Here is a 26,083-nt window from a genome sequence, read left to right as displayed (position 1 = left end):
ACCCTGATGTAAAGCTTTCTGACAGTCGAGGACTTGAGAAAAGTAGTCAAGGAATAAGAGGCAGTTTACCATTTGAAAGTGTTGTGTTCAGTAACTGTTTACATTTGAAAGTGTTTCTTAAATATATGTTATACTACTGTATTTACTGTAAGAGTTGTCAAGGTTAAGAGGCTGTTAAATTAAAAGAATTACAGTATGTTATTCAGTACACTAGTGATACTGGAATTTCTTTTATTGCGAAATGCAGTTTTTGCTGACAAGCAAAATAAAGAGGTCATTTTGGGGGGAAAAACTGACTTTCAAAAAATGACTTTTTTTCTGTTTACGCACAAAACACGCGCCAAGACCAAACCAAAACTGTGGCTCAAAAACTGAGGTACGGACCGTACCGTGGGCTACCTGTACTGTTGCACCCCTAAACTCTATGCACTTCATATCTCGATGTGGAAAGTCCAAGACCAAACGTTGACATGTGTAACAAGGTTGGAGTGAGAACGTGTTGGCTTGCACACGGGAGAACCTAACCACTAAATGCCCCTAAATCCTACACATCAGGGCCCGTATTCACAAAGATTCTCAGAGTCCTCTCAGAGAGCTCCTAACTTGGCCTAAAAATTCCTAGCAAGGAATCTTAGCTTAAGAGTGATTCAGGAAGTTTCTGAGAGCAACTCTGAGCAAGGAGGGGACAGAAACGTTTATCTTAGTGAGGAGGTGTGGTTGACCCCGTTGCTAGGTATGACGCAGTCTTCTAAAAGCTGTGATTGGTTGTTACAAAGAGGAAAAAAAGACAACAAAAACAAAAAGAAAAAGCGCTCCTAGTAATGAATGGACAGTGAAATGAACCGATCATAGAACTTAGACTGTATTAAGAAATGTGTAATCGTGAAAATAATTTTATGTCATGATGATGAAACTCAGCAAAATTAAATTAATTGTTACACAGCTTCAAAATGTTTGAACGTACCTCATTCACATGCCGATTATTATATTGATTTGCTTATTGTTATGTTTACTCGCCATGCTGGTAATTTTACTACTTAATCTATTTGATATTAATGGTGGACGCAGACTCAGCTGTCAGCAATTACTGTGATTGCTGGCCTCCTTGTAAAAAGCGGTTTGATTTGGCAGAATGACCAAAACAACGAATGAAATGGAGAAAAAAAGAACGAGAAAGCCGAACTGGACAGAAGAGCAGTGCCTGCTGTTGGCACAGCTCGTGGAGGAGAACAAAGGAGTTTTAAGAGGGAAATTCGGTCCCGGGATCACGGCACAAGGGAAGAGGCAGACTTGGGAGCGCATTGCCCGACAAATCAATGCGTCGTTCCCTCTCCTTTTACGCACAAGCGATGAGTGTGAGAAGCGCTGGTACGTGCTGCAATCCAAAGCGGGCGTTATTGCGTTACTACGCTGGGTGAGAAAAGTAAGCTCATCCCTGATGAGGTCAACCACAAACATTATCCCTGCACTATCAAGCCAGTAGCGTCTTATTAAATCACTGTCGTTCAATATACGGAGAATATCTCTCCTTCCTCTCTGTCTTTCCGCCATCTTCTCTGTTTAAGACACTCTTAGGCTTCTTAAAAGTCCTCCTCCCTCCTCTAATCAGTTTTCACCTTAGGAGCTCTCTTAAGGCCTAAGATGCTTTTTGAATAACTTTTATCTTACCAAGGGAAAATTCTTTTTCTTAGAATGACGTCACTAAGAGCTACTTTTAGTCTTAGGATTCTTTGTGAATACGGGCCCAGACCTTTAAACATAAAGGAAAGAAGGCAGCTTTTGTTGAACAGCAGGTGGTAAAACAGGTGTTGCTGTCCCTCATGTAAACATCTTTCAGTGAGGTATTCAATCCCCAAACTGCTCCAGCAGGGTGAGACTCAAGAGAAGTCAGCTGTAGTCCGATATGAAACTCAATTTAATCCACCAACATCGTCCTAATAAATATTCAGAGGAACAACAGCTGAATAAATCCCATCATGTTGAGATTCAATATTACAGGAAGATAATTACTTTGTTTTCCGTATGTACAGTATGTTTACACTGTCTGCTGCTGTATCCTGATTCCAGCTCGACTTGACTGATGTGTCCTTGATGTGGAAAGCTGCAAATACTCTCGCACGTCTTACGACTCATTTCCAACTATCACTGCAGAGGAATACATAACACCAAATGCAGCGCTGGAGGCAATCTGTCATAACAATAAAGTGATGCATGGCATTTAAACAGTTTCTCTCCTCCATAACAAATAAAAACAGTAGCAGTTGTCATGTTTGAAATGTATTCCTCAGCCAGTGGAGGAGTTTAATCAAGGAAGGTATGTCTTTAGAAAAACAATATAGGTTATTGGATTTGGGAGATGCACTTTTATAAATTAAAGATAGTGCTGATTTGGCTGACAACATTCGTGACACCGTCAACACTTTGCAGGAAATACAGAATAACTCATAAAAAGTTTCAGAGCGGATGGAGAGCCGGGCGGCGGTGTTGATGTCATGATGCAATCATCCAGGTACATATACTCTACGCACTGTCCTCAGGTTATGCTATTGTTGTGTGAAAATGGCTTCAGGGAGCTTTTATAAATCAGGATCATTGCAAGTGTCCAAGGAATACAAACAACACACACACACACACGCTGATGCACACACAAACACTGTAAATTTAAATCTCTAAACATCTCCACGCACTGTTACTTGAGCATCTAGCTCAGGCTGCGCCCCCACAAAAACAAACACACAGTTTTATTGTCAGTCCCTCACCAGTACGGGGCTATAAGCAGCGGCCAGTTTTATGCCTTTTAATTAGTACACTGTCACCATAGCAGCATCCAGCTGGCAAACAACCACCTCTTTACACACATACATAAACAATAGCAGAGGTAGAAAAGAGAGGGGGAGGAGGAGGAGGAGGAGGAGGTGTTTAGTGAGGAAAATGTGTTACACAAAGTCACATCGCAGAGTGTGGGCCACAGGCCTTCATCATTATGTATGTGTGTGTGTGTGTGTAGAGTAAGGGACACGTGTGCACCTGAAATTAGGAGCAGAGGCCCATTCCAGAGCGAGGCAGGCCAAGTCCACAGCCGCATACACCAGCAGGAAGAAGATGGTCACAATACTGGCGATGGTGTTGAGCTTCCCCGAAAAAAGCACCAGCTAGAAAGAAAAGCACCAAACAAAGGAAGAGGGAAAAAAGAGCGAGGGGATTAACATTCACAGCAACATGTCATCCAAAAGTCGGACAGAAGAGTGCATTTTAATGCCTTTTCCATGACCTTTTCCAGCACTCACTTACTTTTCACTCCCAAAACTGGATTTCTGAAATATAAAGTCAATGAATTTGCATGTTCATGTGCTTTTGAAATGAAAATAAGGCGATGAATCACCTGACTTATACGCAGCTGACACACCTCACTGTCATTTATCTTCACATGGAAAGAGCTGACACAAGCTCATGTATCAGCCGAAATGCATCTATGTATCGGAGTTAAAGTCCCCTTCTAGGTTTCAGGACATTTCAAACTCCTCTGTTTTCTGTAGTACATGATATTTCCACGACAGAAGTTCAATTACCTTGTTAAATATTCTTAAAATGGCATCTCCTCCTTCTCCACTAAAATACAGCACCGATGACGAAGCAAATAGATTTCATTTTAAAAGTTGAACTGCTGGACATGTCGACGACTTTACTGAAACTCTTAACGTGTGCGTGCGGGAAGTTTCAAGTTTGCACATCGCAATTCTGTAAGTTGCATACTGTCACAAATTCATTCATTCATTCATCTTCTAACCGCTTCATCCTCTTGAGGGTCGCGGGGGGGCTGGAGCCTATCCCAGCTGACATCGGGCGAGAGGCAGGGTACACCCTGGACAGGTCGCCAGACTATCACAGGGCTGACACATAGAGACAAACAACCATTCACACTCACATTCACACCTACGGACAATTTAGAGTTATCAATTAACCTAATCCCCAATCTGCATGTCTTTGGACTGTGGGAGGAAGCCGGAGTGCCCGGAGAGAACCCACGCTGACACGGGGAGAACATGCAAACTCTGCACAGAAGGGCTCCCACGCCCGGGATCGAACCGGCAACCCCCTTGCTGTGAGGCGAGAGTGCTAACGACCACACCACCGTGCCGCCCCTGTCACAAATTATGCTTGTAAATGTAAGTGTCATACTGAGATTTGAGGGGAGAAAATGGAAACTTTAACAATAATAAATTGAGCATAGTGTTAGTTCAGGCAGAACCCAGCTACATCAGCTGATCTCAAACAGCCAATCAACTGATGAATCAGCTGATTGATGGAAGGGAGTCAGCTGATAGATCACATGATTCCTTTCTATGCAACCAATTGGCAAATCTCATTCAGGGCGCCCTATTTAAACTGCTCTGGCCTGCCTACTGTTGCTGCTTCCTCTGCAAGCTGCTTTGCAACCTGCCTCCACCCCAGCTCCTCCTTTTCATGCTGTGTCTGACTTATCAGTGTCATTTCTGTTTGTCATTGATGCTGCTCTGTTCTGTTCCTGGGGGGTCTTTGCTGCTGCTCTTAGGCTGCCTTAGGCTTTCCATGTAGGCGCATGGAAGGGCAGGGAGGTTTGCTCTCTCTGCCTCAGGCTCTCCTCATTTGTGAGTGGAAGGGCAGAGAGGTGTGCTCTCTCTGTCTTAGGCTTGCCGCGTAGGCATGTTGAAGAGGCTTTCTGCATAGGCCCACAGTAAGGTGGAGAGGCCCCAGAACAGAGCCATACCACCAAATATAACACCATGGACGTTTTCTTTGACTAAAGATGTCCTGACTGAACCAGCAAAACACATTTTTTGACTGGAGGGGACTTTAAATGTTTCTGACTCTGGGAACTCTTCGTGGTAGAATCAGAAAAGACGCTGGCAGTCAGCCATGCTGTTTCCCTGATGGCTGTGACTGTGATGTTTGTTAGTATTTTACTGAATCCAAATCCTGTGTGGAATACGCTTATCGAAGCCGAATCCATTTGAATCCCTTTTCCTAAGTAAGCAACAAAAGTTAGAAATAATTCTTTATTGAAGATTAAATTAAGATGTTGGATTCACACATGCAGGTTTAAGCCCCTTTGACAAATGCAGTCTATCTCTGAAATGTTCAGGAACATTTCCTGCATGGGGTCATGTGTGAATGGCAGCAGGAAAATCTGTACCATCAATTTCCCACCTCAAGAGTTAGTAACACTTCAGGGAAATTTTGTTATGGCTGTGATATGAATGAAAGCAGTAACACGTCAGTGACAAGCATGTAAAAGGTTATGTCTGTATCACCACAGACGTTTTCACGTGGAGTGAGCGATGCAATCACAAGACACTGATATTTGAATCCGCAACTTTTTTACGGTTCAACATTTACACCACTGCTTACGCAGGTGATTTGATCATGAACAAGAACTAACAAGAATATTAAATACATAACAAAATGGTATTTAATGTCTTGCCTGGGCCCACTCTTGTTTACCCGGGGGTTTTCTGCATTGCGCTTCCTGTTTTGGCTTAGCATGCTGCTTGTCTAATCCAGGGAGCACCTAAAGAGTCGAGCCCTCAGCGCCAAACATGACTGTATTTCCATTTGTTGCAATAAATGGTTAAATCTATGACATGAGTGTGCCTGACTGAAGTGAGCTCAGCAAACTCGACCTTACAGAGAGTACATTGACCAGAAAACAGCCCACAGTGTCATCTTTGCTCTTCCTGAATTATCTTTAATTATCTACAGTTAAAACAACATTTGTCATATTAACATGCAAAATCAATGTTCATGTGGAACGGTCACAACATGGATGAAAGTCCACCATTCAAGGTCGTAGCCGGCTACAAATGAGACCCCTGCTGCCTGAATGTTTTATACATCACTCGTTTGCTCTTCAATAAAAAAGAGCGACATGACAAAAAAATGATTTGATGATAGACTCGTTATCCTCAAAGCATTCTGCAAAGTGAGAGTGGATCCAAAGTGGAACCAGTTATCAGATCCTAACCACTGGGAATGAAGGACAGAAACCCAGGACGGACCAGTGTTTGTACAAATGTACTCTATGGTTTAATAAGGGGATCAGATCACTTCATAATTTATACACAGAAGATACATCGCATCTTTCGCCCCAAATATACAATCTACCGAAGAATCATTTCATCTGTTAACTTCAAATTAGGAGCTTTGTAAAAAACATGTTAATTTCTTCTTGATATCCCTGATATATGAGCTCATTAACAACATCAAACCACACTAAAATATAAAAATGGCCTAGGACTCTGATCTCGGAAGATCTCGGAAGTCTAACATGACCAATGGGACTCCATCTTAGATTTGATACACACATCATCCACATCTGCTAAACAAACTGAAAGTGGTACATAGAGCTGACTTTACTAATGCTAGACTGGCAAAGATCTACGAATGTTGTGCCATTATGCCCTCGATGTAGAGGCCTGCAAACAGACTTAATCCATATGTTCTGGTTATGTCCAAACCTCTCCACCTTCTGGATAAAGACTTTTAAAACTTATAGTGAGATGTTTGAAACACGAATGGACCCTAACAGCTTTCATTAGTTCAGGCAGGACGCAATGTCAAGCTCAGCTCACATCCCAGCTACATCAGCTGATCTCAAGCAGCCCAATCAACTGATAGATCAGCTGATAGATCACATGATTCCTTTCAATGCAACAAATTGGCGAATCTCATTCATGGCACCCTATTTAAACTACTCTGGCGTGCCTACTGTTGCTGCTTCCTCTGGAAGCTGCTTTGGGGGTCTTTGCTGCTGCTCTCCATGCCTTAGGCTTTCTGTGTAGGCACATGGAAGGGCAGAGAGGCCCCAGAACAGAGCCATAACACCAAATATAATACTGCAAATTTTCTTTGACTAAAGTGGTCCTGACTGAAATATATTTCTTAAAGCTAGAAAAAATTTAATACACACTCAGAGGTCCTCTCAAACCTTTACTAAGATACGGAGGTCGGTTTTGGACTTTTTTAACAAATGTTTTCCATCAAAATCATTTGAAAAATGTTATAATTAATAATTGTTATAATTTATTCTTCTTTGCACCATCAGAGGCAGCTGTTTTAATTCTGTCATACACATGTTGAAAGATGACAATAAAGGTCTTTCTATTTCTATTCTATCCTAATTAAAAATGAAAATTCTACACACGGGCTTTAAGAGTATCCAGGACGGAGGTTCCACAAAGTTTTCAAGTCAAGGATCCCCAGATGATTAAGCACTAGTCTACTTTGGTCCTGAGAGACACTGTTCTTGCTGTTAGATATGGTTATCTGTACTGTAGGTGGGAGGTGACATCAAGGTTAGATCTGACCAACATCCAGGGAGCGAGACACTTTCGGAATTTAATTGTTCTACATTTTTCCAGGGCCCACTCTGGGACTGCCGGTGGTCCCCATGCTCCACTTTGTGAGCCACTGATGGAGGGTGATGTTCACTTTTAATTAAGATGGTATCTTGGCTGCTATTGGGCTGCATGCACTCAGCCACATTAGCCACAGCAGCTACGTGACCATGCAGCCAAGACGGGTTACATTCAGAATTCTCAGTGCTGGAGAGTCGTACATCCAGTAATACTGACAGCATACGAATGCATGAGACTCACCCTCCCCCTGTGACTGAGGAGTACCAGGTGACTTCTAATAGAGCAGGGAAATGATGACCCCATTATAAGTGCTGCTCCCTGCCATGTTCTCTGACACCAGGATGTGTGGACAGGACTGTGTGGAGCTCACTGCGAGTTTCCACAGATGTGAAAGCCAGTAATGAAAGCAGCTTTCACGGTTTCACCTGCATTACGTCTTCCTGTAATAACCATGATTATGGTCACGTTTATAATGTCAGAAGTTGCCAATAGAATTTTATATTTTAAAGCTACATTGTTTGAATTTTATGGCCACTTGGGAGTAGTGCATGGACTGCATAATAAAGATGGACGACATGACAGCTCCCCAGAGGTACAACAATATTGAAAGACGATCAAACACGCAAATAAATTGGTTTTTGTCATTTTATGTACTTCTTATCACACTGAGGTATGTTCTGGTGATAGTTTTCCTGATAACTTATCCCTACGCTATAAAAAGGGAGTGTGACATCATAACTGACAGCTGTGTGTACCAATCGATGTGCTCGTGATCAACGGCTGCTCACCATTATTCAGATGACAGGAGCTCAATACTGCGGACAATGCTACTGCGCAGACTCTGGCTCCAAATCATGTCACCAGCGCAAGATGGCAGCGGCTGTATCCAGGATATTTTGGCCTCATTTTTCACAGTGGAAAGAGGAAACACCTCATCCATCTTTATATACAGTCACAAAACACAATCAAAACTACACATCAGGTAGACACAGAGCAACATCAGCGTCTTGGATCTGGTTAAGTCCATTTTTTGTCTCCTTCTAGCTTTGGTTTCTTGTGCATCATGTCCTGAGGCAAATCTGGCTCTAGAGCTGCTAAATGCTTCACTATAATCACCAGCTACAGTTTGTGAACTTTCAGTTTGCTGTTTGGTGCTGGGCAGGCAGTCAAGAGCGTCTATTAGATCCTTTTCACTGGGTGTGGTTGCATGATGGCTTCTCATTCAGAATGAAATAAATCTGAATGAAATCATTCAGAATTAAAGTCTTTCCAGGTAGATTATGGGAAATATTCATTCTGAATGAGGGTTTACATGGGAGGTCAGTTTAAACACCTTTTAATGAAACAGAATATTCCATCCCCTTACATCGGATTGAATTTTCAATCGCATTGGCCATTTTCATTCTGAATTAGGTGTTTACAAGATCACTTTTAATAGGAATGAACTTTGATTCCGAATGAAAAGGGAATTAAACTGTCCATGTAAACGCACTCAGTGAACCAGCTGCCTGCTGCAACTGGAGACGAGGTTGATGAGAGCCGAGAGAGTGAACCAAAACAGTAAAAACTACAAGCTGAATAACCACAACAACACAAAGATAATATAAAGCAGAGATGAAGATAAGTTTTTCACTCGCGGCAACACTTTTCACAGAACATTAGTCATTTAATCCACTGTTAAAATAAAGATACTGGTTATTTATTATAAGATGGTTATACTTGTATCCACACATAGTCAGCTGGGCCCATCACAGAGCTGTAGTTTAACTTTTATTCAGTGTGTAAATTACACTCGTTACCAAAAAGCTCTGTTGAATTGAGCAACTGCACACTTTCAAGTTATAACAATGGAAATCTTCTCTTTCACTTTCCTCTGTTCCTCATGTACCACACCTTCTTACAGAGTGTGGAAAACATGAAATCTTTGAGGCAAAGGCCATCATTAGTTCCTCTGTACCGACTGAAACATTTTCTGTGGATGTTTCATCCTCATCATCATCAAGGCTGCTTTCTTTATCTGTATGCGATTAATTGTGCCGAGCGCGGATGTGACTACTGTACAGTACCTGGGAACAAACACAGAGTACAGTCTCCCTCTCCAATTATCGTGTTTTAGGATTGGCTGCTGAGAAACTCTGCTGGAGTTTGAGTTCATTTCTTGAGCTCAAGGGCATATCATTGGTATTTATGGAGGGGAGAAGTAGCAACGCTGTGATCAGTGACTTTGCAGCCATGAAGCAGAAGTAAACTGATGGAGAAAGAGACGATAGAAGGTAATGACGGGGAATTGAAATTAATGATGTCACATTATTGACAGGCGGTCAGAAAGAGAGGGAAAATGACGAACCAAGGGAGCAATGAGGGTGAAAAAGGGGAGAGCAGAATAAGAAGAGTGGAGAAGATGAGACGGAAAGAAGAGAGAGGGGAGGAAGAACTGCGAGTGAGAGAGAGGAAGTGGGTAAGAGAGCATCTCTGACCTCTGGCAGTCAAAGTCAGTGGGTGTCTCTCCAGCGCTCCCCTGGGAGCCGTCTCTACCAGAGCATTAATTAGCCATTAACTCAGACACAGGCCAGAATGGACAACTGCTGTCACAGTATGTGTGTTTGTGTGCGCGCACACACACACACGCTAAATCTCTTCTGGGTGTGTTTTTTTTGTGTGGCGATTTAAAAGACTGTTTTTACTGGAAAGCAATGTGCATAAATTGCCATAAATTTCAGTGAAATAAGTGGACGCACACAGACACTTTTATTAAATGAAAAGAACTGAGTGGAAGCAGCTGAGTAATGCTTCGGACTACAAAGCCAACATTTGTCCAGAAATGTCTCTGGGTAACAAGTAACAGTTGACAGTGCTTGCTTCAGTGCGTGTTTAGGTTCAGATACGGACACAGCACGGCTGATGAAGTGATTAGTTCCACTAAATAATAGTTTGATTAAGAGGTAATCAAAACACATTTAATAAAAACTGTGCCGTCATTGTGCACGATCGATAAATTTGTGGCAGCATTTACATAAAATTTAGCAAAAATTTTGTATCACTTTTTTACTTTTGGTTACTTCGTGATAGACTACAGGAGAGAAGTTAAAGCCTCAAGTCAAAAACCAAAAGTTATAAATGTTTAATGAAATCACTGCTCACCATGATGTGTGATAAATTCCAGTGACAGTAAATATTCAGCCTACAGAGTGCTCTGAACATGGCCATCCAGTTAAACATGCTTCTGTTACATTTTTTCCCAGAACTGAGTCTATAAAGTGATCACATTTTTGCTAACATGCCAGACAGCCTGCCATATAGAGCTACCAAGAACCAAGAACATACAACCTGAGACCTAAGACCCAGGACTCGTACAGGTTGGGTCCAAGTTACTGCGGTTCCTGAGTCTGATACTCATGACCTATGTCTGTGAAAACATGGATGCTTCACACAACATTGTTCCCCCAGCAGCACATAAGATCTATACAATCAGCACAGTTTCAAGGTGAACACCCAAGGTAAGTGTCACCAATTCAGGATCTGACCAAATGTCTCACCTTCTGTGTCCTGAGGTGTTCCCAGGCCAGATGAGATATATAATCCCTCCAGTGTGTTCTGGGTCTGCCCTGGGGCCTCCCACCAGTTGGACGTGCCCAGAACACCTCTAACAGGAGGCGCCCAGGAGGATCCTGATCAGATGCCCGAACCACCTCAACGGCTCTACTCTGAGCTCGTTCCGGGTGTTCAAGCTCCTCCCCCTATCTCTAAGGCTGAGCCCAGACACCCCACGGAGGAAACTCATTTTGGCTGCTTGTATCTGCGAGCTAATTCTTTCAGTCACTACCCAGAGCTCATGACCATAGGTTTTAAAAATGATCAGGTCCATCAAATCTGGGAACAAATTTCCTGGCTCATTAAAATGACGGGTCTATCATTTTGGACCCCTGAAAACCTTTAATATCGAGTAAGTCAATAATAGAAATGGTTCCTTTTAGGTATTACATTAGAAATGGTTCAGTCGTGGTACGACACCTCTGAATGTTGAGACTTCGTCATAACAACACTTATAATGAGGGGCAAGCAGCATCTGAGAGCACAAGTTCTCTGGAGTCTGTTCCACCAAACCAAGATAAAGACCCATCAAAAGGAAACAGATTATGAGACACTGCCTTAAGGACTTCTTGCTTATCACTGTTGCAATGTCGACGCACACAAAACAGCACTGTTGAAGAAATGACCCGAGTCTTCATCCAACAGTTTTTGTGACATTGTGGCAAGCAGGATTTTTTTTAACTGTATCACTTGATGCCAAACAGGACATACAAAAGAGCAGCAATTATTATAATTATCTCCTCCATGGACATTTGGTCCTGACACACAAATGCTGCATCACTTTGTCAGTTTCTCTACAAATCACTACAGAGCTTCATGCTGGTCTGCTGAATTCATCAGACTGTGATCTTAAGAACACAGAGGGCTTCCAGCAGAGTGTGAAGCAGTGGGGTGAGAGTCAGCACCTTAAAATCTGAGGGCCATGATGAAAACAGTGGATTGCTCCCTTCGGGGTGAAAGTGAGTCACTGCCCCAAGTGAAAGAGTTCAAGTGTCTTAAGCCCTTTTTAAACAGGAATTGTGCAAATTTGCAGGAAAGCCCAATCAGTCTTTTTTCAGCATTGGCAGTATAAAAACAAAATCAGGGAGTGCAGCAAAATGCCGCCTGCCTACTTTTGTTTATACAGAATGTGCCTTTTTCGGGGCAATGGGGGGCGTGAGCAAGTAACAAAACGTGTAGCTCAGCGTGTGACGTAAACAGTGACGTGGGAGTAGCTCATCTTTACAGTGTCTGTCAGGTTTGTATTTTCCTCTTGCTACTAGCTGCTCGCTGATTTCTGCTATCAGCTATTTCCTGTTTATCCACCGCCAGTGGCTCGCACGTGCGGCGTCATCAACAGCACCTCCCGTGGTGGAAGGGCGCCTCGGTCTGTTTAAACCAAAAAGGTTCCGCCAATATGTTTAGCCTACGAGGCGGAAAATTGGGCACCTCGGATCAACTCGCCAATCCGCCCCTGTGTGTCTAAACGCTCGCAGCTTGACGGCAAAATGGCCCAACATTCGCGGAAAATCTGGCAGTGTAAAAGTCGCTTTAGAGTCTTGACTGAGATCAACAGGTGGCTTGATCCCTCGTCAGCAGTAATGCTGAGGCTGCACTACACTGTTGTGGTGAAGAGTCCCGGATTTGTCAGCCAATCTACGCTCTAACACTCACCTTTAGTCTGGTGCTTTGGATAACGAGTGAAAGTTTGAAATCACTATTACAAACGGCAGGGTGGTGGCTGGGTTCACGATGTAGAGTGAGGAGCTCAGAAATGAGGAAGGAGCTGGAGAAAAATCACTGCTCCTTTGTTTGGGGAGATTGATGCTTGATTTTTACTTGACTTTTGCTCAAAATAGTTGTTTTGAATTAGACTGCTTTAATGCAGGAAATTGCAGTGATCAGCAAAATGTATTGTAAAGTATTGTTATTATGGGACTGATTTTGCTGAAAGTTTGCAGGGATTTGAAAAATATTTGCAAATATTAGAAGTATTGGCTGCATTTTGCATTTTTTCTTATAATCACAAGACTGAGAAGCTTGAAGGCGGCACAGTGCTGCAGTGTTTTGCATTGTTGCCTCACAGCAAGAGGGTTCCCAGTGTGAACCCCAGGGTGGGGGAGCCTCCCTGTGTCAGCGTGGGTTTCCTCCAGGTGCTCCAGCTTCCTCCCACAGTCCAAAGACATGCAGGTTAATTGGTGACTCTAAATTGTCCGTAGGTGTGAATGTGAGTGTGAATGGATGTCTGTCTCTATGTGTCAGCCCTGTGACAGTCTGGTGACCTGTCGACCTCTCCACTCCCTGCGACCCCTTACAGGATAAGCCATTACAGAACATGAATGAATGAATCAGAAGACTGATGGAGGGACTGGATACAATTGACCTGCATATGCACATCAATGTCCATCTTTTCCATCGCATTCAGTTGTGCTGGGCTGCAGCTTACTGTCGCCTCACCCTTTTCTCTTCCAACTTCTCTTAAACTTTTTCTGTCCTCCCTCTCTCCTTGTTCCTGCAGTCCACCTATTTTCCCTTTACTTAAAAATCCAATAAAGCAAGCCTTGGCTCGTGCCTTCTCCCTCCTCCTCCTTTTTAATCCTGCAGCGTGTGAGTTTTCGAGGCAAGATTACAATCAGACTTTTGTCATCAGTGAATCATTCAAACGGCAGAGGAAGAGGCTGAGAAAAAGAGGACGAGAGAGTCAATGATCTCTGATGGCAGCGGCAGCGCGGCTAACGATTTCCATCTAATTGCTCCTCCTCCACTCCTGGAGAGTGGCGAGGGGTGAAGAGAAGAGGACAAGAGGAGAGGTAGAGAAAGAGAGAGCGCAAATAATGACAAGCCATTTAGGCTTCAACACTCACCTCTGATAATGATGGGATAGTCAGGCCTATTTGCTCCTAAGATCCTCCACCTCCTCTTTGTCTCTCTATCCTCACCTGCCTCCCCTCTGCCAATATTTTCTCCTCAGTCTAAATTGACTTCTTTCCCCCACACAGAAGACACAATAGAGGAAAAAAACACGACAGGCCTGCTTTGATCAGAGTTAAATAAAGTCCGTTCTGTTAAGCTGAACCGATACGACTGTATTCCTGGTCTCCGTCAGATCACTCCCTGTCTGCTCATGAAATCATGTTGTGTTCCTGCCACAGTTTCTCAGACACCACTGATTTTAACAAAACCTGAGGAAATAATACATCTCCTGCCCATGCTCTGACTCTTTAAAAGCCCCTCTGACTGTTGTTGGTAGCACTGCATTTACTGGAGTTGTAACCGCTTTGAGACTTTTGTTAGTGACCAGCTCAGATGGGGACTGCATCAGTCATGGAGGGTAAGTTGCTGCTTTGTTCCTTCATGGGAAAAACTCCCAAGTAGACACAGTGGCATGCAAAAGTTTGGGCAGTAAAGTAAAAAGATGGCCTGACTTATAAAAGGCATGAAGTTAGAGATGAAATATTTTAAGCAAGATTACTTTTTTATTTCCAACTTTTACAGTTTCAAAATAACAAAAAATGGGCCTAAAGCAAAAGTTTGGGCACCCTGCATGGTCAGAGCATAGTAGCGCCCCCTTTGGCAAGTATAACAGCTTGTAATTGTTTTATGTAGCCAGCTCAGAGTCTTTCAGTTTTTGTTTGGGGGATTTTCACCCACTCTTCATTGTAAAAGGCGTCTGGTGTGTCTGCACAGTAGAACAGTGCACCACCACTCCAGAGTCTGAGAAATCTTCCTGCAGGTCTTTTGCAGTCAAACAGAGGTTTGATTTGCCTTTCTAACAATCCTACGAGCAGCTCTCTCAGAGAGTTTTCAGCTTGACCTCCACAGTTCCTGTTAACTGCCATTTCTTACTGACATGACCAACTGAGGAAACAGCTCCCTGAAAACACTTTGCTATCTTCTTCTAGTCTTCATCAGGTCTTTTAGTTTTCAGAGTGCTAGGCAGCTGTTTAGAGGAGCCCATGGCTGCTGATTGTTGGGACAAGCTTTCAGGTGTCAGAGTATTTATAAAGCTTTGAAATTAGCATCACCTGGCCTTTCCTAACGATGACTGTGAACAAGCCAGAGCCCTGACAAGCTCATTAAGCTCTGAGACCCTGGGAAAAGTTGTCTGAGAGCTCAACTGTCTTGGGGTGCCCAAACTTTTGCATGTTACTCCTTTCATTTTTTATCTAAAATTGTGCAACACAAAAATTAATACACTGATCTTGCTTAAAATGTTGAAAAGCATGTTTCATGTTTAACTTTCTGCCTTTTGGGGATCAGTTCATCTTCTACTTACTGAACTATTCACAGTAAAATTTGACCTGTGGTGCCCAAACTTCTGCATGCCACTGTACAGTACATATTTGACCTCAGCACTCCTTTAAGCCTTGCCAGGGTTCAGTCCTTTGAATCTGTCCACTCAACAGAGTTCGTGTTGGCTGAATTGTCTGGCATCATGACACCAAACAGCAGTCTCACCACCAATAATTAGTAATAACAACAATGGCGAGCGCTGTAGACAAGATAGACACTGCTGTCAAGTCTGTTCTAAATTGACTTCTCTCCACAAAATACTTTGATCCACACTCAAAACCCTGGCAAAACAGATATGTTTGCATGGTTAGGCATAAGTGTGGACTGAACATAATGTGATTCAGTCGGACAACACAAGTGGACGCAATATCGGACTGACGTGTGTGGAGTTGACAGCTCTGATATGAGGCAACTTTACACACCCTTGTAACTATGCTCCCAGTGATTAAAAATAACTTTATAAGCTGGTAGCAACCTGCCGAATCATTTTGATCCATATCTGAACTTTGACAGCCAAGTGCTAAGGATTATTTAGTCTTGTTTTATCACTTAAGAAGAGGCGATGCTGACCAGGAGAATTGTATCCATGCCTTCACTTCATCCCATGTTTATCATTTTAACCCTCTTTATTCAGCAGCACTCAGTTAAAAACACTTCCTCCGTCCTCAACTGGTGTTGAATGCAGCCGCTTGGCTTTTAACTGGAACTATGAAGAAGAGACCACATTACCTCAATTTTAGCATCTCTGCACTGAATTCCCACCACTTCCAGAATTCAGTTCAAAATTCTATTAATTACTTATAAGGCATTAAATGGATCGAGTCCGAGCTGTATTTCTGAGCTACAGGTCCTTATGGGCGCCCACTGATGTCGGCTCCACTCACAGATCAAGTCTAGATGTGTTGAAGCCCAGTCCGGACCAAAGATTCCCAATGAAATAAGGTACTACATGCAACTATTTTCAAAGCGCTTGTCTGCAACGTTCTGAAAACCACCAGCACCAACGTGACTGGACAAGACGTTGTATGGTCTCCATGGCAACAGCTCTCTGTACTTAGATTTTGATTCACAGCTTTTCGGGCTGATTTTCTAGCTAAATATAATTTGTAGCTTCTTCAAATGTTAATGAGGATCGTGATAGTGAGATACTTGCTACAGTTGCATCTCTCACAGTGATTAAAAGACTAAAACAAAAAACAACCTGTACATGGGACGCCTGCTCTATCCACTAAGCCACCGACGCCCCAGAATTTCAAAACTTTTCCATGAGTTTTTAAGGACCCATGGTAAAATTTTCATTCTGGAAAAGCGTGCACTTCCCTACTTTTCTACACACACACATGCAGGAGAGTAGGGATGTATCAGCTCCGATCATGTTATTTTTACAAAATGGGAATTGTAATAAAAGATCGGAGGAATCAAAACAACAAAAATGGCCAGGTTTTTCATTGTTGCCTCCGCTTTCCAATGTATAAAGATATAGGCCTATTTTGTTTGTTGAAGACAAGAAGAAGATGTTGAATTTGAACCACTGATAAGCTTTTTGGATACTCTTTCAATAAAAAACAAACCATATGGGACAACTTGGATGCATTCTTTTTTTCTTTTTCTTAATGCTTTGCAAAGTATCGGATCGGACTCGGTATCAGACTTGGTTTCAAAATAAAGGACTCGGTATCGGACTTGGTTTCAAAATAAAGGACTCGGTATCGGACTTGGTTTCAAAATAAAGGACTCGGTATTGGATCGGATGCAAAAAAAATGTGATCGGGACATCCCTACTGGAGAGTCTTGCTTGCCATAACAACACCGCCACACTACATCACATATTCAATTCAATTAAATTTTATTTATAAAGCCCAATATCACAAATCACAATTTGCCTCAGAGGACTTTACAGCATATGACATTGCTCTGTCCTTTGGACCCTCACAGCGAGAAGCGTATATATACATGTAACGTCTAAAAGCAGAAGGCTTGGCCGGTATAAGTCATGGAGAATGAAAACTGTGCAAGTTTTCCATTTGTATCAAGCATCAAATAAGTTGAGTTAATTTGCCTTACTTGACATTGCACGTCCTTCGACTATTGCGCAGCACCATGTCGAGGCTGAAACGATATATTGTGCAGCCCTCAGCTGACACATATCAAAGCTACGTTATGTCAATGGCTAACTTCCAGAAAATAAATCTGCTGTTATGTTACATTACGTGGAAGGTTATCCCTAAAGATTAGTGGAACAATTTCTATTACAAACAACTAAACTCCAAAACTTCCAAATGATTGTTACTAACTCCATGACTCCTCCAGGCCTGGAAAATGAGATTGTGAAATTTCATGTCCTTCATCAGTTCCCCAACAATTATGCTTTTATGATGTTTTATGTTGTTTTCCTGTTATATGCTGTTGTTGTTAACGTTGTTTTCACATTCTTTTATGCTCAATTGAGCAGAGCAAATTCCCCTGAGGGCAATACAGGTTTTATTCATTCATCTATTCATTCAGTACAATTACACTTTTATATTAGTTATTCCTACATTTCTGGGAGACTTCAGTGGTTCTGAGGCACCTTTTTGGAAAGCGTTAGTCAACAAAATGAATGACTTCAGGAGTTATTTGTTCAACACAGATGCACAAGATTGAAGAAGAGTATAGCAGGTTTATGTGGATGCAGATGCAGCCTGAGCAGTCCAGGGAAGCAAAGACATCAAACTGAACCAGTTTCTTGTCTGAATGAATCAGTTCTGTTTTAAGGAAGAATTCTCTCGAGTTAAACAGAAGGACTTTCTGATCTTTTTACCTGAGGAAAGTGTCTGTGACAAGACTTCACAATCCAAACAACAGGCCTGGGCTGATTTTTTCCCACTACGTCACCAACCTTGGATCTATTATCCAAAAATAATAGGAGCTTGTTTGAAGCTTCTCTTCCTTTCCTTTGCACTGAGCTTCAGTGCTCCCGTTGGCTCAGCAGGAATTTACCCCTGATTTATTGATTTCACTAAAATATTTAAAGCAAAGGCCAGTGCTACGTCTTCATTCTTGACCCCTGAAGCTCTTTATTTTTAGGTTCATTGATCGCTCAACAACAAATGAGTGGATGCAATTAAAAACTTTTTTCTATTTTGAGGGGTAAGAACGAGCAAAATTGTGTGTCTAAAGAAGGTACTTAAGACATGTGGACTGAAAGTTTGTCCATCCAGTCTACATACATGCTTTGCGGACTTGAAGAAGGGAGTCCTGTCAGGGGGGTACTGCCAGAGTATGGAATACCTGGGTCGTTGCTACGAGCCCCCAGGTCCTTGTATAACCAAAGTGAGAGCTGTGTCCTTACACTTACTGGCACAAAGTCAAACACCTTTTCAGTGGGTGTTGGCCTCCGCCAGGGTTTGTCCCTTGTCACGGATTCTGTTTGTGATATTGATGGACAGGATCTCATGTGCAGCCCCAAGAGGAGAGTGATAGGTTTAGGGACCTCAGAATTACATCTCTGCTCTTTGCAGATGATGTGGTTGTGTTGGCTACATCAGGCCATGACATCCAGCAGGCAATGAGATTCAACACATCCAAGTCTGAGGCCATAGTTCTCTGCCGGAAAACAGTGGATTGCTTTTTCTTGGTTGGGAGTGAGTTACGCCGGAATTCCACTGGATGCATGTCCGTTGTGGAACGGCTGCGTGCTCTGCCGTCTGTCAACACCCACCGGCTGCNGCCGGAAAACAGTGGATTGCTTTTTCTTGGTTGGGAGTGAGTTACGCCGGAATTCCACTGGATGCATGTCCGTTGTGGAACGGCTGCGTGCTCTGCCGTCTGTCAACACCCACCGGCTGCGTTTGCTGTGCGGAGCGGTACAGCTCTGCCGGACAGTGGGAGTCACGAAGACCCACGAGAATTCATGCATAATCACGCGATATAACAAGATGTAGTTTCTATAAACAGAACCACAAAACCAGAGGAGTAGTAGGAAGACATCTCGGTGCACCACCATGAAATGACGTCTGAAAACCTCTGACCTGTTGACTTCAGGCCTGCCTCCACCCATTATGACGTTTTCCAGGTGTAGTGCAGGGAAATATGATCCGCCGTGTTTTATTTTGAAAATTAAGCAGATGTTTTATTTTGTTTCTGTGCACGACTTCCTGTCCCGCTCAATCTGCTCCGTGCTGAATTGCTGCGTTGTGCTCCGGCGTCTGGCAAAAATAGAAGTCCTGCGTATCTGTTGCGGAGGGCTCCGGAGCGCCGGAGCTGAGACGGAGCCGGAATGCAGCACAGCTGCAGCCAGATTGATTAGAATTGAAACGTATCGGCTCTGCTGCTGTTCCGGAGCGCAGACGCAACCAACACGCATCTGGTGGAATTTGGAGGTTACTGCTCCAAGCGAGGGAGTTCTCGATTTACATGTCCAACTACATTCCACCCCTGACCTATGGTCATGAGCTTTGAGTAGTGACCCAAAGAATGACATAGCGGACACAAGTGACCGTAATGAGTTTACTATTCAGGGTGGTTGGGCTACGCTCTAAAGATAGGGTGAGGAGCGCAGACTTCCAGAGGGAGCTCGGAGTAGAACCACTGCTACTTCACATTGAAAAAGGCCGGTTGAGGTTGTTCGGCTATCTGAACAGGATGCCTCCTTTGTCATGTGGCCTTGGATCCCCCAGGAGGACATGGAAAATGTTGCCGTAAGAGGGATAATTGGAATGCCTTGACTAGCCTGCTGGCCCAGTGACCCCGCCCGGAGAAGTCGAAGACAAGAGACAGATGGTTGAAGAAGAAATGTAATTTCCATACCCCTTTCTGTTACACCTTTTTTTTGTTTACACCGAAAAAAACTTTCATTTAATATAGCATATGTTGAGACTGAATGCCTTCACTGGCAGATTTGTTGCGATTTCCCTTATCAAATGTCTTAGCTGACCTTCTCCATCACTCAGAATTTATTTATCTCCACTAACCTGCACAAGGAACCAGGAGATGAGCACAGAAACCCAGGGGTTACCACTATGGGACGTCTTCTTAGCCGGAGACAGCACCTTACCTGCAGGGATGAAAAGAAATCTTGGTAAAAACCTTCACATTTTAGGGATTTATTGGCAAAAAAATGCTCTGAATATTCTCATGCAGCAGTTTCCACATAAAAATATCAGCACTGACCTTCAAAACCCATATCAGAGACACCCTGGATGTATAAATGGACTAGAAGGTTTATTCAAAGAAAGAATGTAATGAACTACTATCCTTGGGTTTAATGCAGAATTTCATCCACAGCATTCTCTAATAAATGTCAGCAGGTATTTCTCCCAACACTGAAAAATGTTGTACAAATCTGGACAAAGTGTGGGCGTAAAGTAAATGAAAAAGCAGGTGGACGTTCCTTGTCGAACAAGTGTCACTCACACAGAGATGCCTGTTCACTTGTCAATACTATCTTGAGCTCCCCTATTGACACCTCCTCCTCACTGCTATTCTTAACAATTTCTGACACTTTGTTTCCCTCAAGTCTGCGTGTCATATTAATTTATTCACTTGGCATGCAAAGTTTGCTGCCAGAGGATATTTTTTTTTCTATTTACAAAAAACAGAATATGAAATAAGACACAGAATATTGAAAAACTAAAGTGAGGTAGTAATCCAGCCCAGTGCTGCAGGATTTAAGACAATGAATGCTGCTCCTGCAGATGTGCCATCCGTCTCCCACAGCTCCTGTAGAGATTTTGATCGCTCCAGCTTGCGACTGTGTGCCACATCCCACGGGGTAAATAGGACACATGAATTCTATATAATATAAAGAAATGCTAAGTCCATGCTTAGCCCAACATTAGCACTGTGTGAAAAAACGCAGCCCCCTCAATCATTTCAGCACGACCACAGTGTTGACGTAACAGGGCGGCTGACACAGAAGGCTCCGGTAAGGAAGTTGAACCTCCACTTTTAATCAAATGCAATGTGACGTCATCTGGCAACACAATGCACTCGACAATCAAACACATCAAGCACTCATTCTTTCATTAATTACTTTGTAACCTGAATGGGTTAAGGCCAGATTGAGACAAACTACAGTACGGTGTGAAACACACAGCACTCTTATTCACTGCAATGAGGCTGCTGTGTTGGCTCCTGCTGACAGGAAGGTGAGCCTGGCTGAAATTGCGCCGCAACACAATGCAGAACCATGCCGCGAGGTGCTGAGGTAGTCAATAAAATACAAGCAGGCACACACTGCTGGTAGATTATTTTGTAACATGGACATATTTCTACAGTTTACCTGACAACTGAAGACAAAATGATTGTCACTATGACATAAATGTAAAATTCTGTCTAGGCATGGGATGATATAAAAACTTCCTGTCACGATTATTTTGGGCAAAATAACTGCAATTCATTTATCATCCCAATAATCATCAAAAAATACTTAAAATGCCACTAAAACATACTGGAATGATTTTATCTAGTAGGGCTGGGACGATATGCTTTCGTCCCAATTCGATTCTATCACGATTCTTGGGTCCTGATTCTATTTATATTGCGATTCTTAATAATTGTGATTTTACAAGTATTGCGATTCGATATAATTGTCCGTGATAAAGTTTACACACAGCTTTGGTCATGTCTAGCTCTGCTTTTCCTAGAAGTGTGTAAAATCCAAAGTGTGTCCACACTTTGGATTTAAAATGAAGCGGTGCAGGCTTGATGTCGGGGGGCTTGGTTGGTTGGTATATATATATATAGATATATATACCAACCAACCAAGCCCCCCGACATATATATACATATTAAAAATGAATGTGCCGCCTCTCTTGATGCAGCGGCTCCACCACAGTTGAGTTGAAGTCGTTATACCTTTTCAGTGATGAGTAGCGTTAAAAGAAGAATATGCGGACGAGAGCAGGTTCACACTGAGCACATGTGCCAGGCGTAGAAGAGTCTGGAGACACCATGGGGAACGTTATGCTGCCTGTGACATCATCCAGCATGACCGGTTTGGTGATGGGTCAGTGATGGTCTGGGGAGGCATATCACTGGAGGGTCGCACAGACCTCCATGTCATAGCCAATCATAGAAATCCTCAAAGCGATTGTCAGACCTTATGCTGATGCATTTGGCCCTGGGTTCCTCCTGATGCAGGACAATGCCTGGCCTCATGTGTCCAGAGTGTGTAGGCTATGGCAAGCCGTTTTAACATTTAATCGCTAATTTTGACTATCCGGAATTACCATTATAGATATCAACAACATCATTTTGACTAGTCGTAATGTCATTGTGACTAGTATGCATTTTAACTGAAGATAACTATGACGTCATTCTGACTAGTCAAAACTCTAATTACAGATATCTGTAATTCAGTTTTGACTAGTAACATTCAAACTACTTTTGCCATTCATGTGTATGGGGTTTGTCTCCAATGTAGTTGCGGATATCTGCAATTCTTATTGCAGATATCCGCAACTGAATTGGAGATATCTGTAATTCCAGTTTGAGATATCTACAATTTAATTTTGACTAGTCATAATTCAAGTTCAAGATATTTTTAATTATCATCAATTGAAAATATCTACATGGTCCTTTCTAGATATCTTGAATTGAGTTTCAGATAGTCAGAATGACGTTGTAGATATCTGCAAATGAATTACAGATATCTCCAATGTAGTTGCGGATATCTGCAATTCTTATTGCAGATATCCGCAACTACATTGGAGATATCTACAAAGACAAACCCCATACACATGAATGGCAAAAGTAGTTTGAATCTTACTAGTCAAAACTGAATTACAGATATCTGTAATTAGAGTTTTGACTAGTCAAAATCTAATTACAGATATCTTGAATAAGAGTTTTGACTAGGCAAAATTATGTTGCAGATATCAGTAATGAATATCCAGTCTAGCTATTAAATGTTAAAACGGCTTGCCATAGTAGGCAGTTCCTAGACGACCAAGGCTTTGATGCCATTGACTGGCCCTCTCGTTTCCCTGACCTAAATCCAACTGAGCACCTATGGGACGTTCTGTATCGGTGCATCTGATGTCAAGTATCACCATAGACTGTCCAGGAGCTCACTGACGCCCTGAGAACGTGTTGATCTATCACCTAGCTGGTCTCCCTGGATCACATTTCATCACACTGTCCCTACGTAAAACACCACCTCCCACCAGCACAATCCATTACTATTTTTTACGCATTGCCATTTTCAGTCTGAGCGCCCACTAATACAATCACTCAGCTGTTAATATGCCACTTTAAAAGACATGACCTACAGTAAAACATGAACTATAAGTGCCCCTTATTAAATGTTTAAAGTAGTAGGGAAAATGAAAACCACTTCTTCTTTGGGTCGTGGAGACTTAAAGCACAAACACACGTTTCTTTTCTAATTCATGTTGTTTCCTACAGCAACAGATACTGATGATGGTAAATCAGACCTCAGAGTGTCAGTGGTAATGTTATAGTTCACAGATTTGGACTAGAAATGGCAACTTCTAATGTTATTGACATTTAAACAAAATGTATGTAATTAACTGCAGGTCTTAAAAAGAGAGCTGGAGAGAGGAAAGCGAGTGGGTGGCAGCGAGAGAGACAAACTCCACTGGCACTCGACTTTATTTAATACCTTACAGGGCTGTATGCTTTATTGGAAGAAGAGTCATTTACAGAGCGCCTTGCATTTTTTTCATATGTGACATTTCATCTCGTGACATTTGTGTTGAATCCCGTGACAGCTCTGTACAGTGGAGGTTCACACCGAGAGTGAGAGACATACCCGACCACAGAGACATAAGACACGACGAAAAAAAGGACAAGAAGAGCAACTCAGAGGAGGGAGGTGACGCTTGGTGGAGTGGGAATTCGACTTTAAGACTAAATTTCACAGCTGATGAAGGATGGGAATTAAATCAGCGAGACTTTAAAGTCAAATCAATGCGGCTGAGAGGAGCAGACTGAGTGATGGAGAGCATGGAGAAAGGCAGGACAGAGGTGAAGGAGTGGAGAGATTAGTGAGTTATAAAGAAGAAAGAAATGGGAGATGTGTGGGACGGCAGAACAAACCGTGTGTGTGTGTTGGAAAACTGACACATCCATCACTCTGTTTGCATAGGACAGTGGCAAGGTTAAGCTGTGAGCAGCATGCATGAATGACAACAACAAGAACAACACACTCGTTCACATACAGTGTGGTCATACGAACCATTTGGGCCCTCCTACAAGAACATTACACATTTATGGTTCCACAGTCATTGACTCCTAATTAAAGAGATTAATCTAAGTTAACCCTTTGGATGTTGGTGAGCCGGCAGCTGAACTGATCACTCCACAGAGGAACTCGCACTAATACAGCCATTTACCTTCCCTGACACACACACACACACGGCTATACACTCGCAGAAACAGGCCAAATCAATTTGCAATAGACTTAACAAAGGAGCAGAGGAGGGGATAAGGAGAATGCTCACAGTCATTAATAATGACAAAGCAGCAGGCAGCATGGATTCACACAGAGAGGCAGAGAGAGATGGAGATCACACCAAAGCTGCCTTCGCTTGATATGGGAATAACGTCACGGCAAACATGATGACGACTCCAGGTGTTTTTGTCTTAAAACTTTCAGGAAGCAGAAAGTCATGTTGCTCGTTGCTGTATTAGCTTCTCAAAGTACATCTCAGTACTTGTGAAATGAAAAAGTTCATACTAGGTTTCATCAAACCGTGTCTGAAGGCGAAGGGGTTCATACCTGTTATAAAAGGCTACACTTGAAAATGGGGCAAAAAGCTCCATCACACTGCCCTCCTGATCTCTCTCCAGAAAGGTCCCACAGCTCAGGGCAGTCTCTGCTCTGAGGCAATCATTGTGCACTTGGTTATACACGTTAAAAAGTGGCGAAAGTAGCTGTGTGAAGAATGAAAAAAGACAGCTTGAGAGCAAAGTCTTGCCGGGGACTTTTGTTGTGTATCACTCCCCATCACCCTCCCTCCCTATTTCCTCTTGCTTCTCCTCTTGGCTGTCCAATAAAAGCATAAAATAACCCCAAAGAATAGAACTACCACCTGCAGCTGTATGTCTCTGCCGACCACTTAAGTTGCAGTTTACATCCATGTCTGTCCAGATGCATACAATACATGTGCTACCTACCAAACAAGTCATCCCGGGCCAGGGCGTAGAGGATGCGCGAGGCTCCGATGAGGTTGCTCATGGCAGCGGAGAGAGTGGAGGAATAAACTCCGATGGTGACAAAGGGGTTCCAGATGTTGATGTCTCTTAGGAAGCTGTAATCTCTCTGGAGCAGGATACTGTGAAGACATGGAAAATACAATTTAAGAGATTACTTTAACAACTATGTATGGGACTTTGATTCTGGCCTTCACTACGAACTGGATTGTTTGTATTTCTCGAAACAAATCACAATCAACTTGGGCGGTGCTAAGCCCAGGACAGTGATGGTGCTATGGCATAATGTTAGCAAGCAGACAGAGAAAGGGGAGGAGAATGATGACTGGAATAGTAGGCCAATGCATCTGATGAGTCAAACTAACTACAACCTAGCACTAAAAGGTTTCAAGGGTGACCTGTAGCTCACCTTGTAGGTACACCTGTTCAACTGCTTGTTAACACAAACAGCTAATCAGCCAATCACGTGGCAGCAGCTCATTAACATTTAGTCATGCAGACATGGTGAAGACGAGCTGCTGAAGTTCAAACGGAGCATCAGAATGATGAAGAAAGGTGTTTAAGTGACTTTGAACGTGGCATGGTTGTTGGTGCCAGACGGGCTGCTCTGAGTATTTACTGGGATTTTCAGCACAACCATCTCTAGGGTTTACAGAGGATGGTCCCAA

General features: G+C 42.8%; 1 protein-coding gene across 1 annotated transcript in view; it reads right to left on the bottom strand.

The window, feature by feature from the left end:
* zgc:153039 (uncharacterized protein LOC767698 homolog) overlaps positions 1 to 26,083 on the bottom strand; it is a 112,699-nt gene that overhangs the window by 40,397 nt on the left and 46,219 nt on the right. Inside the window, exons 7-9 of the mRNA XM_050066957.1 lie at positions 25,380 to 25,537; positions 20,210 to 20,292; positions 3,028 to 3,152 (exon numbers count right to left, since the gene is read on the bottom strand). Of these exons, the coding sequence (XP_049922914.1) occupies positions 3,028 to 3,152; positions 20,210 to 20,292; positions 25,380 to 25,537 (366 nt within the window). The remainder of the gene's footprint in view (positions 1 to 3,027; positions 3,153 to 20,209; positions 20,293 to 25,379; positions 25,538 to 26,083) is intronic.

Source organism: Epinephelus moara, chromosome 2, assembly GCF_006386435.1.
Source record: "Epinephelus moara isolate mb chromosome 2, YSFRI_EMoa_1.0, whole genome shotgun sequence".
NCBI lineage: Eukaryota > Metazoa > Chordata > Actinopteri > Perciformes > Serranidae > Epinephelus > Epinephelus moara.
This window is presented reverse-complemented; position numbering and strand designations above follow the sequence as displayed.